We start from the raw sequence: 19,416 nt of genomic DNA on the forward strand, positions 1-19,416 counted from the left end.
AGATAAAAGTCTCATAAATTTGCCTACCCGAGCTGGCTTCAAACTGTGATCTTCAGATCTCAGCCTCCTAAGTAGCTATGATTACCAACATACCACCAGCCACAGCTTTTATTTTTATGTTAAATAACATTTTACATTAACTTAAATATATTAGGATAAGAGTTAGCCCATTTGGGGAATATTTTATGGAATAATATCTTGAAGAAGCTCTTTTAACAATCCTCTGCCTGGTGAGAAAGAAAAAATTCTATCCTTTAAAGTTTCTTACTGATAGTAAATATGTTTGAGGTTAGCTAAACCTCAGAAAATTGAATAGTATGTAAGCAGTTGGCATTGTTGATTTAGCTGAAGTATAGATTTTAGAATATTTTTGTGACTGTATAAACATTATATGACATTGTTCAAAAAGAAATGTACTCTTTATCTGACTTATGTAACCATAACCTCTCTATATATTACCTTTACAATAACAAGAGATGAAAAAAAAAATTCTAAAAAAAAGCCTTTCCCATTAAAAAAAAGTATAAGCATTCTCTGTAAATGATGCCTAAAGGCTCAGTCATGATGAGTGTTGATAAATGTGTCTCATTTTAGGATGGCTCTGTCTTACAAACTGTTGTGATAGGCTCGGGGGCCATTCAAACCACAGTGTGGATCCCAGAAGTCGGTGTAGCAGCTTGCTCAAATAGGTCAAAGGTAAACTTGCACTTATATTGACCCATAAGACGTAAGCCTCTCACCACTGAGCCACCTTCCCAGCGCCTCTACCTGATTTTTTTGGGGGGAAGGGCCAGTCCTAGGACTTAAACTCAGGACCTGGGTGCTGTCCCTGAGCTTTTTTGTTCAGGCTTAGCACTCTGCCACTTGAGCTATAGCTCTTTTTCTGGCTTTTGGATAGTTAACTGGAGATAAGAATCTCATGGATTTTCCTGCCAGGGGCTGGCTTCAACCAGGATTCTTAGATCTCAGCCTCCTGAGTAGCCAGGATTACAGGCCTGAGCCACCGGCACTCAGCTCTGCCATGATTGGCACTAAATAATATCAAAAGAATTTTTTCTGAAAAGAATAATCATCTCAGAGACATTAATGCGCTGTAACATATATGTGCTTTAAAATTTTACTGGATTCTTCTCCCTACACCATAACCCATGACATAATTCCATGATACCATTTACCTCTATAGTCTTGTGTTTCACCCTCTTAAAGAGAAGAGTCAATGGACTGTACTGGCTTACATTTTATGCAGTTAACTGATGTTAAAATAAGCTATGAATCTAAATGAGCAGTCCTTATAAAAGTAACATATGAAGGTGGCTTCATATTATAACTATGGTGTATGAGGCTGAAGTGGCCTGTGTAACTAAACTATGCCTCAGAGTTCAGAAGTTCTGCAGTTTCTACTGATGTTTTCTTCAGTCCTGTGGTTATGTGAGACACATACTACATACCCTAAGTGTGTATTCTACACATAAAGCCAATATAACTCAATAGGTTTTCTCATTATTATTATTATTATTGCCATACTGGAGTTTGAGCTCAGGACCTTGCACTTAATATTCTGCTACTTGAACCATTCATCCAGCTTTTTTTTTTTTTTGACCAGCGCTGGCCTAGGACTGAGATCCTCCTACCTATGCATCCTGAATAACTGGTATTACAGATGTAAACCATCATGCCCAGTTTAGTTGTTGGGATGTGATCTTGCTAACTTTTTCTCTGGGCTGACCTCAAACTACAATCCTCTTTATTTTCATTGCCCAAGTACCTAAGATTACAGGCATGAGCCACCACTCGTTTTTACTTAGACAAGATTTAGGGTATGTTGAAGTTCTATAGATATTTTGGATATAAAATATATTAAAAGCAAAAGTATTAAATGTAGTGACTAAAAGGAATTTCTTAGATTGCAGAGTATTATCTTTTATTTATTTAAACACATTTATCATGTTGCATGATTTGTTTTCGACCAGGATGTTTTGGTTGTGAATTGTACAGCAGAATGGATTGCTGCCAATCATGTTTTAGCAACCTGTAGGACAGCACTGAAACAGCAGGGTGTTCTGGGATTAAACATGGCCCCTTGCATGAGAGCATTTCTGGAACGGCTACCCATGATGCTTCAGGAGCAGTATGCCTATGAAAAGGTAACTGATTGATGTCCAGGAAAACTTGATCATCTGAAATTTCAGTTCATCCCTTTAATGGCATGAGTCGAGGGAAAATAAGTATGGCCATTTGGGCAAACCTAAATGAAGTCAATTGTGTCTAAAGTAGGAGCTCAATAACCCTTAAGCCTATTCCTACTCTATTTTTGCCAGAGTAAAATAAAAACAGACCCCCCCCCCCACCTTCCTCAGTTTTTGTTTTCCAATCCTGGGGCTTGAACTTGGGGCTTGGGTGCTGTCCTTAAGCTTCTTTGGCTCAAGGCTAGTGCTCTACCACTTAAGCCACAACACTACTTCCAGCTTTTTCTGAGTAGTTTATTGGAGATAAGAATCACCTGCCCAGGCTGGCTTCAGTCTGCAGTCTTAAGAGCTCAGCCTCCTGAGTAGCTAGAATTGTAGGCATGAGCCACCAGTGCCTGGTTTCATATCATTCTTTTTCAGATTAGTTATTCACTGTAAAACCTCTTAAAATACCAGTGCCTTTGGAGTATGAGCCTCTCTTTTCTGACCATGTGTCTGATTCTGCATGGTTTTGTGTTCAAAGTTGGGAGTGGTGATGGATATGATAACAGAATGTACCTTTTCTCCAGTTGGCCAGGTGAATCTTCATGGAAAGTTTAATAGAACAGCTAAGGTTGAACCAAGAAGCATCATTAAATGCTAGGTTGAGGAATTGTGGAATCTGGGCCTGTTGTCCAGCAGTGACCCTCAAGTAACCTGTATGCCAGCCCTCAGTCAGAGTGTCCCTTTGCTCTTTGGGTTGCGTCCATTTTTTGACATGCTACATTAATAAAACCAGCTATTTTCTGTACTCATCAGCCTATTTGCTTGCCAGGACTAGAGCAGACCATAAAGAAGGAAACATTTTCCTTGGATGGCTATAAGGATTTTCTTGGTAAAGGAAGAAATATGAGAAGGGGCAGGGCAGATCTTTGTAATTTAGTTATATTTGGTTTGGTTTGTTCAAACCCCTTCCCCCCCTCCCCACCGCCAACCTACCCCTTTGCTCATAGGGCTTGAACTCAGAGTCTCGGTGCTGTCCCTGAGTTTTTGGGCTCAAGGCTATTGCTCTACCACTTTGAGCCACAGCTCCACTTTAGTTTTTTGGTAGCTGATTAGAGATGTGTCTCATGGACTTTATTGCCTGGGCTGGCTGGAACTGTGATCCTCAAATCTCAGCCTCCTGAGTGGCTAGGATTACGGGCCTGAGCCACCAGTGCCCAGCTTTTGTTTTGTTTTTAAATTGGGAAAAAACATAACCAATACATATTAAATGGGGTATCCTGTCTTGGATCTTGGTACTGAAAAGGGCATTGAAGGCAAACAAAGTAAAAGTTCTATGGTTTAGTTAGTATTATACCAGCATTAGTTTCTTGGTTTTGATAGATGTTTCATGATTATTTAAGCTGTTAACATTGCAGGAAACTGAGTGAAGAGTATGTAGGAATTCCCTGTATTGTCCTGGTAATTCTGTGAATTTAAAATGATTTAGAAGCCAAAAGGTTAACACATAGTAAACAAGAATATGGTTAAATTAGGAATCTTTGGTGCTGGCCCTTTAACATGACATGTTGAATTTTCTCTCAGCCTCATGTGGTTTGCGGTGACCAGCTCGTCCACAGCCCCTACATGCAATGTCTGGCTTCCCTTGCTGTGGGTCTTCATCTGGATCAGCTGTTGTGTAGCCCCCCAGTGCCACCCCATCACCAGAACTGCCTCCCTGACCCTGCAGCCTGGAATCCAAATGAGTGGGCCTGGTTAGAATGCTTCTCAACCACTATTAAAGCTGCTGAAGCCCTGACCAATGGAGCACAGTTTCCAGAATCTTTTACAGTTCCAGATCTAGAGCCTGTTCCAGAGGATGAACTAGCGTTTCTGATGGTAAATGTGACTTGCTATTATTATTATTATTATCAGCTGAGCTTGTGTCATCAGTGTTTGGCATTCGCTAACCCTTCATAAGGCTTTGCTAACTTCAGCTAGAAGACTGCCCTCAGACAAATTAAAAATATTATTCTTTCAGATGGCTGTTTCCAGTCCTGATGGCAGGCTTCTGTGGTGACAGATTGAGTGTATGAGAGCCTGCTGGCTCTAGGTGGCATAGTCCCATATTTCTGCTTTTGTGTGTGTATCCACAGATGCTTGTTAATGCCTGATATAAATATACATCTAGATATCTATCTATATAGATCAACTATGTTAATATGTATACCTAGATAGATATTAGTAGTCTCTCCTAGTCAACTTGGGAGACAGCCTCATATACATTCTGATTTACTTAGCAGTTTTTTTTGGTTTTGGTAATACTGGGATCTGAACTGAGAGCCTCATACTTCCTATGAAGTATGAGGCAGCATTTCGCTGCTAAGCCATTCCACCTACCCCTTTGCATTTGTTTTTGCAATATGGTCCAGGCATGTGCTTGGATTACAGTCATCCTATTTTAGACTTAGCATTGTAGCTGGGATGACATGCACATGCTACCATACTCATCTTCCATTGAGACAGTCTCCTGGAACCAAGGACTGACCTCAAACTGTGATCCTCCCAGTCTTGGCTTCCCATGATTCTAGGATGACAGGAATGCACCACTGTACCCAGCTATGAGTTGAAAAGGGCTCTTGTGAACTTTCCTGCCCCGGGTAGCCTTGAACTGTAATCCTCCCATTCTCAGCCTCTTAAAATAGTTAGGATTACAGGTGTGAACTGCTTGGCATATTCCTTACTTAGCACTTTAATTATACCTTTTATCAGCATCAAATAAGAATAGGGAAGAGCCAGAGCCTTCAAATTAGCTTTTACTTATTTATTGTACTCAGGATTGAACTCAAAGCCTTATACTTCTACCACTTTAGTCATAGGCCCAATTTTTGCTTTCAGTTTTTTTTTCAGATACAGCTTCATACTTCATACTGACTTTGGTTAGACTGGCCTTGAGCCACACCCTACCTACATCTACCTTTAAAGTACCTGGCATTACAGTGGTGTACACAGTGCTATTTTGTTGTTGTTCTATTTGGAAGTATGCAACTGTAGAAACGATGATGAGGGTAAAATGCCTGTGCAGATAGGCCAACACCTGATTAACCCCTTTAATTAAGGTTTATGTATACAAACAATTGAACATATAAAAATAGATAGGAGTTGAGTAAAATTATCTGTCATTTTGTAGATACAGGAAGTAAAGTCTTAAATAGAGATTCAGCTAGTGATACATCTATCCAGTTCTACACAGGGAATTTCCTGAAAGTAGTTACTAATGTATGTGACTTTCCTTGCACCTGTGGATGCTTAGTAACTACAGCTTTTAATCACCAAGGTAATGATGATAGTGAAAATATTTATAATAAAAGTAAGTATTGAGGACAAGGAAGGTGGCTCAGAGGTAGAGTGCTTGCCTCGTATGCATGAAGCCCTGAGTTCGATTCCTCAGCACCATATAAGCAGAAAAATCCAGAAGTGGTGCTATGGCTCAAGTGGTAGAGTGCTAGCCTTGAGCTGAAGAGCTGAGGGACAGCACCCAGGCCCAGAGTTCAGGCTCCACAACTGACAATAAATAAAAAATAAGTAAATGTATTGAAAGAACAAAGGAAGGGGTAAAATTGTCCAAAAGAAATGTATTTTTTACCTGACTTCTGTAACCATAACACCTCAGTATGTCGCCTTTATAACATTTAAAAAATTAAACGAAAAAATAAGTATCAGCAATACATAAAATCCACTTTGATGTGATTATCAAACTAACCTTAGTGGATGTGTTGGCATGTGGCTGTAGTCCCAGCTATTTGGAGAATGTCTTGAGCTAAGAATTGAGTGAGGCCATCCTGGGCAACACAGTGAGATCATGTCTTGACTTGTCATGGAAAGGAGGATTTGTTGTTAGTTTAAGAACAGATAAATCCTTGGTCAGCAGGATTGATCATGATGTGTGCCCTTTATTACAGGATAACAGCAAATGGATTAATGGCATGGATGAACAAATTATGTCCTGGGCAACTTCCAGACCTGAGGTAAACAAAGACGGGGCGACCTGTATGGTGGTTCTCAGTCAATCTTTATGGGAAACACCAGCGTCTCCATGCCTTCCATAGAAGCTGGCACACACTGGTATTCAGTACATGGTTTTTTAAAAAATGAGTAACTTCTGTGATTGTATTTTTTCTAGGACTGGCACCTGGGAGGAAAGTGTGATGTCTACCTGTGGGGTGCTGGCAGGCATGGGCAGCTGGCAGAAGCTGGAAGAAATGTGATGGTACCTGCTGCAGCCCCCTCATTCTCACAGGCCCAACAGGTACCTAACAGGGTCAGACATGGAGAAAACTTGGGAATTGAGTGTTACAACTCCTTTACTGGCAGTAACACGGGATAAAGTTTGCTCATTTCAGTCTATTATGAGGAATCTTTAAAGAAAGACGCGGTGGAGGCTGCTGCTTTCTCTTCTCTACTTTAGCTGCCCACAATTAATTGCTCTAATTTCTTATATGTGTCCCTCTAGTGTCTGTCTCTTTCTAGGCGCGTGCGTGCGTGCGTGCGTGCGTGTGTGTGTGTGTGTGTGTGTGTGTGTGTGTGTGTGTCTTTTCTTTTTTGGTACTGGGGATCAAACCCAGGATGTTGTACTTGTTAGGCAAGTACTTTCCAGCTGAGCTATATTCCAGCCCTAGGCCAGTTTTTACTATTTCCCTATTACCCTTTTCCCTCTCTCCTTTTATCTCTTTTGTGGTTGTTATTGTTTTAACTCTGCGCAGTAGGCAAAAATCTCATAGTTCCTAATTATCTTGGTCAGATGGACCTCACATGTGTCTTACTTAAGCAGTTTATAGTAATCAAGGGTTATAGGAAAATCATAATTATATCAACCTTTCCCCATTAGTTAAAAGGATAAAAAAAAATGGATAAAGATATCTTTTGTTAACATGGGATCATTCCAAATGCTTGCATGTTAAAGCTGTATGATAAAGGATATATTTTTAATTATGTGTTTTTATACTAGGTTATATGTGGTCAGAATTGTACCTTTGTCATCCAGGCCAATGGTACAGTGTTGGCTTGTGGGGAAGGAAGTTATGGCAGATTGGGACAAGGAAACTCAGATGACCTTCATGTGCTGACAGTTATTTCAGCCTTACAAGGTAAAATTGTCCTTAATTAACAATTGGTTAGAAACTATGACCTGTTGTAGGAATGTTTGTTTATATAAGAACTCTCTTCTTTTTTTTTCTTTTTTTTGGGGGGTCTGGTGGTGGGGCCTGAACTCTGGGCCTGGACGCTGTCCCTCAGCTCTTCAGCTCAAGGCTAGCGCTCTACCACTGAGCCACCTTCCCACCCCCAGTTTTTTATTGTTTGTTTGTTTGTTTGTTTTTAACTCAGGGCCTCACACTTGCCCAGCAAGCACTTACCACTTGAGTCATTCCATAAGCCCTTTATGAATTTATTTTTCTGAGATAGAGTCTCACTTTGTGCTTTGTGCTCTTGACTGGCCTGTATTGCAGTCTTCCCATTTGTTGTTTCCCTGTGTCAGTAGGATGACAAGTACACACCACTGTACTAGTCATCCCCCAGAGCCGGGATGACAGGCATGTGCCACTACTCTCAGTGGTCAAGATGGAGTCTTGTAAATGGCTATCTCCTAATCTCTACCTCCCAAGTAGCTAGATTATAAGCTTAAGCCACCTTATACTGGAGCCCTTTCAGACTTTGTTAGATGAAGCTATAGAGGTTTTCACTTCCATTTGAATCTCAGGCATGGGTATAGCCTTAATTTCCATATTTTAAACTATATTATTTTGCAAGTTATTTATAACAGGAATTCAGTGATTATATAAATAATTGGCTTTGAGACCCACTGCAGATTGTAAACAAGTTCTTTAAAATTGTGAGAGTATAATTAGGCAACTATTAATAGCAATAGCAGCCGTGCATTACTTCACTAACGTTAAAAATCCATTCATATGAAAATAACTGAAGGGTATCTCTGGCAGAGTTCTGTGTGGCTGAGAGAAGGAATGCCTCTGGAGAAGCCACTGGCTTGTTCTCTAAGTCAGCTCTCCCTGATTCCACAGCCTCACAGAGGAATCTCTAAAGAAAGTAATAGAATGCCAGCTGTGAATGAAAAGGCTGAGTAAGAGTGCAAGGTCCTGAGTTCAAGTACCAGTATCAACACATACACACACACTCACACACAAAACCTTACTGATAACAATGAGTTCAGAAAGATTTCTGGGAAATTCTGGGTTCTTTCCTGGTGATCTGGGAGAATTGCAGCAGAAGGGGTTGGGGAAGGGAACATGGCCTGGATTTGCATCTGCTGCTTTTGGTCCCTGGCTCTGGGACCTTGCACAAACTACTAGACCTCTTGTGCCTCTGTTTCTGCAGTTGGAAAACTGGGCCTTTGTTTGTGCCTCCTGGATTCTGTGCGTTAGATCAGAAGTGAGATGATCCATTTAGAGGAATCTTAAGAGCACGTCCTTAGTGCCTGTAACTTCTGCCGTTCTCTCCTCTTTCCTGTCATCCTAATCTTGCCAAATTTGAATGTAAATTAAGGATATTTCTTGCCAGGCGCTGGTGGCTCATGCCTATAATCCTAGCTACTCAGGAGGCTGAGATTCTGAGGATCACAGTTCAAAGCCAGCCTGGGCAGGAAAGTCCGTGAGACTCTTATCTCCAGTAAGCCACTAGAAAACCAGAAGTGGCACTGTGGCTCCAGTGGTAGAGTGCTTGCCTTGAGCTGAAGAGCTCAGGAACAGTGCCAAGGCCCAGAGTTCAAGCCCCACAACCAACAAAAAAGAAAAAAGGACATTTCTTTAGTTCTATAGCATCATTTTGGTGCTTTTTGATTCTGAGGGCATTCTATAATAACTGTAAGTAAACAGAGAAGTTTGAGCATCCATTTAACACTTGTGTTTTTGCTCCACTCCAGGCTTTGTGGTGACCCAGCTGGTGACTTCCTGTGGTTCTGATGGGCACTCGATGGCCCTGACAGAAAGTGGTGAAGTCTTTAGCTGGGGAGACGGCGACTATGGCAAACTTGGCCATGGGAACAGCGATAGGCAGCGGCGACCCAGGCAGATCGAGGCCTTACAAGGAGAAGAAGTGGTGCAGGTCAGGCAGGACATGGATAAGTTTGCCCTTGAATGTAAATATACTAGTTGTTAAATAGAATTCTTAAATTTAGTCAACAGGAACTAGTGATTAAAAAAAATAGGTTCCACAAGCATGGTTGTACAGAGCTCATCAGAAGTTTGAATGGGCTTTGGTATTAGAATGAACTTCTATTTCCTGAGCCACTTGGTTGTCCAAGTCGGGATTCTTCCATGGAAGAAAGATCAGTGGACTAGGTCCTATCTTAAGGTTTGGTTTTTGATACACAAACAAAAGGAAGGCATTGATTTTATTCTTGTTTGTTACAGAAATTGAGTTGCACATGCATTTACCTCAAAATCACCAGTCAGTGATCTTAAATAACATAAGATGGCAGAGACCCTAGAGTGTCTGAAGAATGTCCCCATTCATTATCTTCTGTAGTCTAAGTCAGCTGAACACAGCTAAAGAGTAGTGATGGCTATTCAAATGGATTCTGGTTAGTTTGTTTTTTCCTGAGGCTGGTGAGGTAACTCGGATCTAGAGGAGCAAGAGAGCCAGTGTTTCTAAGACTCCTCCCTTGAAGGAGTTCTGCTTTTCTCTCTCTGTCAGTTATTTCAGACTAGTTATTTCAGCTTTAAAATGAAAGGAAGGCAAAGAAGGAAGGAAGTAAAAATAGGAAGGAAAATACTGGTCTTGATTTGTTGGTGAAGCTTACTGTTACATCAGTGACCAGACGTGACTGACTTCTTTCTTTCTTAGTGTCCCCTCTTCTTACAATCTTTTTTTCTTCTTGATTCTGTCCTAGATGTCATGCGGCTTCAAGCACTCTGCAGTGGTAACTTCCGATGGCAAACTGTTTACTTTTGGAAATGGTGACTATGGCCGTCTGGGTCTTGGAAACACCTCGAACAAAAAACTTCCAGAGAGAGTGACTGCGCTGGAGGGATATCAGATTGGACAGGCATGGAATAAGTCAATATAATGTTCTCATTGATCAGAATTTCTTACTTCTTCTCTGTGTACTTACACTTCTTTCAGGAAGACTAGGATCACCAATTATACTTAACCTTTTTGTATATTTTACTCCACTTAGTTGATAACCTTTTGTGACTTTTTTCCAATTTGAAAATTCATGTTTTAGGTTTGTTTATACAATAAGCAAAAAATAATACCTTATTTTCAGGATGCTAGTATTATTACAACACACACCCCATAAAGTGCTAATACAACTCATTACAAAACCTTGAAACAGTGTGAATTTCTGTGGCTCCTCTCTGGCAGCCTTGAGCTAGATGGCTGAATTGCAGGGACACGGGTAGTTGCTGCTGCTCTTGGTGGCAGTTGTGCCCCATATGCTACTGTGAATGTCTCTCGACAGTGGGTGAGATGTTTATGTTTCCTGAAGTAGTGCTGGGAAGCCTCTGGTATAAATGAATGTTTTTGAGTTGTTTATATTTTTTCCTATCTTGTAATGTTAATTGCTAGCCACAGATATGTAGATGATTTTACTTTGAAGACCATGTTTGAAGACTATGTAGACATTAAGGGTCATTTTTAGTTGAGCCATTTTGGCTAACATTTGTAGTAGGTGGTGAAGCTTGAGATACTAAAGCCAAGTTTTTCAATGAACTAGAGTAAAGGAGTCCCAGAAAGTGTTATGTACTTTTGATCTTGATTCATCTTACTGAATACTCTGATTCCTGCAGGTGGCCTGTGGGTTAAACCACACTTTGGCAGTATCTGCAGATGGTTCCATGGTATGGGCTTTTGGAGATGGAGATTACGGCAAACTAGGCTTAGGAAATTCCACAGCCAAATCTTCCCCTCAGGTCAGTTCCTACCTTTAATTTTGGCTTTTATACAACAAAAAATAGTTTTTACCTATGTTTGTGTCTCTTCTTAGTTGGAAATAATTTGCCACTAATATTTTTGGTGATTTATAATGAAGTTTGAAAGCTTCTGCTTACTCTTGAATGTCCAGCATTCTAGATGTTTATTGTATGTGTTTGTGTGTGTGTGCATGGTGTATATGTGTGTGTGCGCACATGTGCACCAATCCTAGGGCTTGAACTCAGGGCCTGGGCACTGTCTCTGAGCTTTTTTTTTACTCAAGGGTAGCACTTTACCACTTGAGCCACAGCTCCACTTCTGGCTTTTTTGGCGGTTAGTTGGAGGAAGATAATAGTCTCATGGACTTTCCTGCTCAGATTTTTAACTATGATCCTCAGATCTCCGCCTCCTGAGTAACTAGGATTATAAGCATGCACCACCTGTGCCCAGCATAGATTTTGTTGTTTTTTTTTAATAAACCATTAATATCTGTACTGAATGTAAAACTCGTCTAAGGACAAGGCCTTTGTCTCTGTAGACAGCCAAATTCTGTACAAACATCTAATGTAGGACAGCAATAGTTACAGCATGTCTCCAGGGTGTCTTTATGGAAGGAACCATGGACAATCTTTTATAACCCTCTGCTTGCAGATGCTATTTTACCATAGTACCACTGAATTATGTATCTCCTTTTTCAAAACAATATTAAAAATTTAAAGCAAACACAAATTAGAAGCTATTAATTCACAGAAGACTTTTTATCCCATTCTCCTTTTGTGGGTTTTCTTGACATTTAATAAGCAACCTGATTTACAAATATTCAAATTGTATTCCACTTCAGATTCATCATCATATTTAGTCTGTAACATCTTTCTTTTAGAATATACTAATCATACAAAATAATAGGTTGCATTATATAGTCTGACATCTTGATAGCAGTATGTATTCACCTAGGATACAGAAAGGTAGGAAAGCAGCATCCCTGGCTTTACATAGTCTTACACTGTTCTTTAAAAGATTATAGACATGCCAAGCACCAGTGGCTCACTCCTGTACTAGCTGTTCAGGAGGCTGAGATGTTAGGATCGTGGTTTGAAGCCAGTCAGAGCAGGAAAGTCCATGAGACTCTTATCTCCAAGTAACAACCATAAAACCCAGAAATGGAGCTGTGGCTGAAGTGGTAGAGTGCTAGTCTTGAGAAAAAAAGCTCAAAGGCAGCACCTAGGCCCTGAATACAGCCCCAGGACCAGCACACAAAATGAAAAAGATTGCACATACACTTTGTTTTGTTGGCCCAGAGGAATCACTCCGTGTCATGGGGTCCTGGGAATGTTAGCCAGACTGCCCAGCCATGCACACTGCCTCCCCTGAACTCAAGTAGTTTCACAGAAGCGTAGGAGAATAAAACACCTAGGAGTGTGACTTTGAGTGGAATAGATAAGTGGAGATAGTATTTGAGCTTGTACATGCCAGTTAGCAAACTCAAATATTACTGTTTTCTTCTTCAAATGCACACTTTTACATTGCAGAAGGTTGATGTCCTTTGTGGAATTGGAATAAAGAAGGTTGCCTGTGGAACTCAGTTTTCCGTTGCTTTGACCAAGGATGGCCATGTGTACACCTTTGGTCAAGGTAGGGTGTTGCCCAGATTCTATTGCTTTTCTGTGTGTTATAGACACATTTGTCTTCCAATTGTATAGAAAGTTCTGAACCTGGTTATTTTTTTCCCTGGGTAATGAGTAGCTATTATGATATTCACTTACTTAATACTTTCTACTTCTATTTCATGAACTTTGTTTTAAGGACAAACTCCCCTCCCAGTCTCATGTCACAGAGTTATTCTTGCTAGAAGAATCCCCGCAAGACCTTCCCCTCCTCCTTTCTATTTCTTTGCCAAGCTGTAGTGACTGAATTGGGAGAGAGGCAGGTGTGAGGAAGAAGTAAATCATAACTGAAGTTTGTAGTTTGGGAAGAATCTTGATGACACTGATTGAGGAATGACCTGGCTTATGGGGAGATGGGAAAGATCTTAACCATTGTGTTAGTTTTTCATTGCTAACATCAACAACTCAACAAGGGAAAGGATTATTTTGGCTCAGAGTTTTTGAGGTTAACAGTCTGAGCCATGGTGAAATAGCATTAATCATGAAATAGCATTGATCATGGGGGAAGGGTGTAGTGTAACAAAGCTGCTCAACTTGTGATAGGCAGGAGGCAGAGAGCAGTGGGAAAGGGCCAGGAATACCATATGTCCCTCAGAGATATTCCCAATGTCCTACTTAATGCAGCCACCTCTTAGTAGTCTATTCACCTATGAACTCATCAGTAGATTTATCTGTCGATTAGGAAGGTTAGTATTCTCAAGACCCAATCATATCTATAAAGTACCACTAGCTGGGGGCCAGGCCTTCAACACTTGAGCTTTTGGAACCATTTTATATCCAATTATACCAGTCATGTTGAATGGGACCTTCTGTCCCAGGAAATACCTAGCAAGCTTTTGAGAATTTGGATCTGGAACTGCAGAGATTGGTTATAGAAATTAAGTTTGGAACATAGTGGTTAGGGAAAAGCTTTATTCATAAGATCTAGGTGAAACTTAGAGAATACAGAATGAAAAAAATGTAGAACCCTGGAAAATATAAGCAAAGGCAGATGAGCACAGGAAAGTTGGCTCTGAAAGAAGTGTTGAAGAGAGGTAGTGGTGTGCCAAGGTAATGGGGAGTCTCTACGGGGAAGGAGGAGCTCAGGTCACGTTATCAGAAGGGTAGATGGGGTTCCCATGGAAGGGAGCTTGAGAAGCAGCTGTTGCAGCAAGCAACATTTCATGGCTTTGGCAGGCAGCTTCAGTGCTGTCATGCAGGTGGAAGTGAGGTAGCAAGAGGTTGCCATGCCAAGTGGGCGTAAAGTGGGGACTTGTCACTTTCTACAGCTTCTGCAGAGCAGATAGAGTTTAGATGGAAATTGGAGAACACCACACATTGAATGGAATCTTTTTTTTTAAGAAATCAAGAAACTTGGAGGCCTTTTTGAACTATGTGCCAGTCCTTTCAAATACAAAGATATTAAGGAGTTTCAGGATTTTAAATAAACCACTGATTTTAGATGTAATTTTTTTATGTCCAAGAAGATTGACATTTTGTAAAGAAACAACTTCAGAGTTTTTATTTACTTAAAATCTGGTGTATCTCACTGGGATAGCTGCTTTTGTTCCATTGGGCTCTGTATGTCATTGTTGTTCTACCTTAGAACAGTAAGTGAGTGGTGAGAAGAGCTATTGGACTGTGCTGTCCATAACACTTCCTCTACTATTTCTTCAGACCGCTTGATAGGCCTGCCTGAAGGGCGTGCCCGCAATCATAATCGACCACAGCAAATCCCTGTCCTGGCTGGCGTGGTCATTGAAGATGTGGCGGTTGGAGCTGAGCACACACTTGCTCTGGCATCCACTGGAGATGTATATGCCTGGGGGAGCAATTCAGAAGGGCAGGTAAATACCTTGCTTGGTGCTTTCTCATATTCTAGAAAGCTGACTGTACTCCTTATTTAGGAAAGCAGTAAGCAAGGAAATTCTTTTTTTTTTTTTTTAAGCTAGGAAACTCTAACTACCTCTATGTTGCAGGCATCTTACTTTATTATGTACTCATGGACTTATGGACTTAAGGACTCATTGCTTGAGTCCAGTTATGCATCTTTCTTATTTAATTATAACCCAAGAAGTCTTTTAACAATAGTAAGTTTTAACAATAGTAAGGTGTCAGTGGCTCATGCCTATAACTTTTTATTTATTCTATTTTAACTTTCCAAGAACTTGTTCCCTTCCCAGAGAAGGAATCCACAGAGATATTCGGCTAAATTTAATCTTTCAAGATTTAGAATGGCTTTGTTGCCCTTAACTTTTCAAAAGATACTCTGAGCTATAAGGACCATTATAGTGTTTGGTCCAGATGTTAACACATTTCATCATCTGTTTTCTTCTCTTTCTCTGGCTAATTGAATCTGAGTATTTGTTCCTTATCTTAGCTTGGCCTAGGCCACACCAACCACGTTCGAGAACCGACCCTGGTAACCGTTCTGCAAGGGAAAAACATTCGGCAGATCTCAGCTGGGCGCTGCCACAGTGCCGCGTGGACAGCGCCGCCCGTTCCACCAAGAGCACCGGGTGAGGGACAGAATGTCCGTGCTCCTGCCCTTCAAGCGATGCCCAACTGTAGTCAAGGCTGCATCTAGCTCAGTCTAAAACCACCCGCCTTCCCACACACACCACCAAGCCTGTACCACTTCAGGAACTTCTTTATGTAGCAGTAGTCTCTCTCTGCAGCTCCTGAAGAAGACAGAGTATCACTTTTCCTTTCTTGAGCAAGGAACAAATCATTTCAGAGCAGCTACTTAAGTCTCTCTCTCTCTCTCTCTTTCTCTCTCTCTTTCTCTCTCTCTATATATATGTATATGTATTCGCAAGGAAGTGGCAAAGGCTCTCTGTTAGAATGAAGGCCAAATGAATTGTTCAACTCCTTATACCAGTTAACCCCTTACAAAGTGATGTCTCTGTACTGGCTCATCAGCAAATCCAGTTGCTGCCACTTAACCCCAATGTGTATGTAACAGGACTAGTGAGCTGTTTCTAGAATTTGGTATTTGCTTTATTTTTTTTATGGAATTCTTATAGTTACATTTTAAAAAAGACCTTCCTTCTTCCTTCCTCTCTCCCAGCCTCCTTGCCTTCTTCCTTTTCTCTTTGAACTATGTAAATCTCACTGTTAAAGGAAAACACAATTAAGTGAAAAAAGATGGTTTCCATCATGATATATTTTTTTAAGTTTTAAAAACCAACACCCCAAATGCATTAAAAAAAGGATGAATTTTGGATAGAGGAATAGATATATGTGTGAAAAAGCAAATACAGCAATAAATCAAGTACAGAATTTAGCTGGTGGGAACAAGTGTCTGTTATATCATCATTTTAGTGTTAGAAGTTTTCAAAATACTGGAAAAGCTGGATGCCAGCGGCTCATGCCTGTAATCCCAGCTATTCAGGAGGCTGAGATCTGAGGATCTCAAATCAAAGCCAGCCCGGGCAGGAAAGTCCATGAGACTCTTATCTCTAATAAAATATGCAGAAAATACTGAAAGTAGAGCTATGGCCCAGTATCTGGCACTAGCCTTAAACAAAAAGAAGCTCAGGGACAGCACCCAGGCCCTGAGTTCAAGCCCCAAAACCAGCACACACAGGAAAAAAAAAAAACTAGAAATGAAAGCAATATCTTTCCTTTACACATGCATGTTTGCTTCTGGGCAGGTGTGTCGGTGCCCCTGCAGCTGGGCCTGCCTGACACTGTGCCTCCCCAGTATGGGGCACTGAGGGAGGTGAGCGTTCACACTGTGCGGGCCAGGCTCCGGCTGCTCTACCACTTCTCTGACCTCATGTACTCATCCTGGAGGCTGCTGAATCTCAGTCCCAACAATCAGGTAACATCCCGAGTGGTGCGCAGTCTGTGTTGATGTGTGCTCATGGTCTCAAGGCCTCTCTCTTGACCTTTGGAAAATTCTCCCCTGGCCAGTACTTCCTTTACTCTTTGAACTGAGAGAAGCAGCAAAGCCAGCGGCGGTAATCCCATCGTTGCTGGTTTAGGGACAGACTGGATATTGATGCTCATGCTGCTGGACAGAAAATGCTCTTTCTTCTGTTTTGTTTTATCTAAAACTTGAGGAAATATAAATGGCTGACATATTAGGTATTTTCTGTGAAGTCAAATATGTGCTACTAAGATCTAATAGCTGGAGTGTGGCCTAGTGGTATAGAGTGTTTGCCTAGAATGTGTGACACCCTCGGTTGGGTGCCCTGCACACCCACACACGTGCCTGTGCACACACACCATACACACAGTGTTATGAGGACCATACATAGTGCTTTATGTTATGTCTGTTATGAAAATCTATCTGAGACAGTCCATGTAAATCTATCTGCCTCTGTCTGGGAGAATTGAGGATGATTTCGTATGTGCCTACATGTATGCACTTTCCTGTATTTTTGAACTTTTTATAAATCATAATCATACATTTATCAGAAAATAGTTCTTTAAAATTACTAGTAATTACTAATACCCAAGTATATGTGCTCCTAAAGTATATTTCAGAAAGAATTTCTGTTCTGAAGTGAGAACGGTGCTGTCTTCTGAGCCTTGTACGATTACCATTTCTGTTACAGAACAGCACATCTCATTATAATGCTGGAACTTGGGGCATCGTACAGGGACAGCTGCGGTCTTTGTTAGCTCCAAGAGTCTACACCCTCCCGATGGTGCGCTCCATAGGAAAAACCATGGTTCAAGGAAAAAACTACGGACCTCAAATTACTGTAAAGAGAATCTCAACCAGGTTGGCATATGTCTGTGCTTCACTAACTAGCTGGAATTATTTTCAGATGAATGTTACTACTAACCCATCACTGTGAGCTTCAGCTTCCTGCATCTAAAGGATAGTTATAGTACTTAGCACCTAAGTTAATACGTACTGACTCCTGGGAGGGTTCGCATGGACCAGCACAGTAATTGGCTGTAATCAGCCATCCTATTCATTCACTGATGCAAGGGCATCTTTGTGACTGCATTTCATTTCCTTCTGTCTCTTTTTCTTTTAAAGAGGACGGAAGTGTAAGCCCATCTTTGTTCAGATAGCGAGACAAGTGGTTAAGCTGAATGCGTCAGACCTCCGTCTGCCTTCCCGAGCCTGGAAGGTTAAGCTTGTGGGAGAAGGGGCTGATGATGCCGGAGGAGTGTTTGATGACACCATTACAGAGATGTGCCAGGTATGTCAAAGCAGGGTCCCTGTTGAGCTCTTACTTAGTGGTCCTGTTATCTGTTGCTAGCAATCCCTCGATCAGACGTGTATTTATAAATGTGGCAAGGATTATTTGTTAGCCTCATAAAATTAGGCTGTTAGTACTGTATAGGTGAATATAATGAGGGATTAGGAAATACACTGTAAAAATACCTTAGCACACAAATATTAGTACTTTGCCATCTACTAGTGAGTCATTGCCATCTGTTAGGCTATATATTGGCAAAAGAAGCTAGCAATGACTCATAGGTATTCATCCAGTGGACAAATCCAGGGCCACCCATGGTTCTCATTTGTTCCAGTGAGCCTGCCAGGCTCCAGGGGAAGTAGATTGGGGGGCGTGGCTCAAGTATTAAAGCACCTGCCTACCAAGTGCAAAACCCTAAATTCAAACCCCAGTACCACAACATACACAAAAGTTTAGGCCAGTTCTAATTTTAAAAGTCTCACTGGCAGCTTCATTTCCAGATCAGCTTCGTCCCTTCCAACTTTGCCTTATATCAGGATTTTTCTGAATACCCCTGTGACTGGAGGAGTCTGTCATTTATCAAGTCAGTTTGAAATTTTACCACACCCCGCGGTCAGATATCACAAGTCCTTGCTGGACAGGCCTTGCTATCCTGATTCTTCATACTGCAAGAGATTTCCACATGGAGAGTTTTTCTAATTGAAACTACAAAAACTAAGTACAATATTTAGTGACACTAAATACTATCTTTTTGTGTAGTCTTTAACTGATTTGTCTTCTTGATCTATTTGTCATTTCTCTACAAGATATCTTACATTTTTCTACAGGAACTTGAAACCGGCATAGTTGACCTTCTTATTCCCTCTCCTAATGCTACTGCAGAAGTGGGTTACAACAGGGACAGGTAAGACAGTCAGCAAGGGTTTATTGAATGCCTAATATGTAATAATCCATATGTATTGAGTGCTGTGCCAGGCCCTGTGCTGAATGCTTCACCTACATTATCACATTGAAGGAACGTGAAAAACACTGACAGCTCTCCCTGCAGAGGTGTGGACATGGACACTTCCATCATGACTCAGGATTTATCATGGGACCAGTTCAGTGCTAACACAGAGGAGGAGACTGAAAACTCAGACTTGATTATACAACCTGACTTATTTTCTGCTTGTGAAGGCTCATACAGTCATCCCTTAGTGAATTTTCTGTACCATAATTCATTTTAAAAGCCTAATATTATACTATCAGGTTACAGAGCTGTTTGTATAATCTTTTATTATCCCTTATGTCTACAAAATCCCGCTTTGTAGCCTTATATTAATAATCAGGATCTAGGACATTCTGGAGCAGATAACCTAAGGATTAATACACCATTACCTGCCAATTTGTACTTCCTTCTAAAACAATACAAAATATAATTGGGTATGATGGCAACCACCTATATAGAATCTCAGCACTTGGGAGGCAGAGGCAGAAAGCTTATGAATTTGAGGCCAGCCTGAGCTACATAGTGAAATCTTTTTTTTTTTTTTT

At 40.9% G+C, this 19,416-nt stretch overlaps 1 protein-coding gene across 1 annotated transcript in view; it reads left to right on the forward strand.

Annotated features, from left to right (window-relative positions):
* Positions 1-19,416, forward strand: part of Herc1 (HECT and RLD domain containing E3 ubiquitin protein ligase family member 1) — a 176,802-nt gene that overhangs the window by 150,472 nt on the left and 6,914 nt on the right. The window contains exons 59-75 of the mRNA XM_013009926.1: positions 595-696; positions 1,971-2,144; positions 3,753-4,046; positions 6,110-6,175; positions 6,331-6,456; positions 7,156-7,294; positions 9,082-9,263; positions 10,051-10,206; positions 10,952-11,074; positions 12,605-12,707; positions 14,396-14,565; positions 15,099-15,237; positions 16,375-16,544; positions 17,284-17,453; positions 17,718-17,883; positions 18,711-18,787; positions 18,899-19,079. Coding sequence (XP_012865380.1) covers positions 595-696; positions 1,971-2,144; positions 3,753-4,046; positions 6,110-6,175; positions 6,331-6,456; positions 7,156-7,294; positions 9,082-9,263; positions 10,051-10,206; positions 10,952-11,074; positions 12,605-12,707; positions 14,396-14,565; positions 15,099-15,237; positions 16,375-16,544; positions 17,284-17,453; positions 17,718-17,883; positions 18,711-18,787; positions 18,899-19,079 — 2,538 coding nt within the window. The remainder of the gene's footprint in view (positions 1-594; positions 697-1,970; positions 2,145-3,752; positions 4,047-6,109; positions 6,176-6,330; positions 6,457-7,155; positions 7,295-9,081; positions 9,264-10,050; positions 10,207-10,951; positions 11,075-12,604; positions 12,708-14,395; positions 14,566-15,098; positions 15,238-16,374; positions 16,545-17,283; positions 17,454-17,717; positions 17,884-18,710; positions 18,788-18,898; positions 19,080-19,416) is intronic.

This window comes from Dipodomys ordii, unplaced genomic scaffold (assembly GCF_000151885.1).
Source record: "Dipodomys ordii isolate 6190 unplaced genomic scaffold, Dord_2.0 Scaffold11, whole genome shotgun sequence".
NCBI lineage: Eukaryota > Metazoa > Chordata > Mammalia > Rodentia > Heteromyidae > Dipodomys > Dipodomys ordii.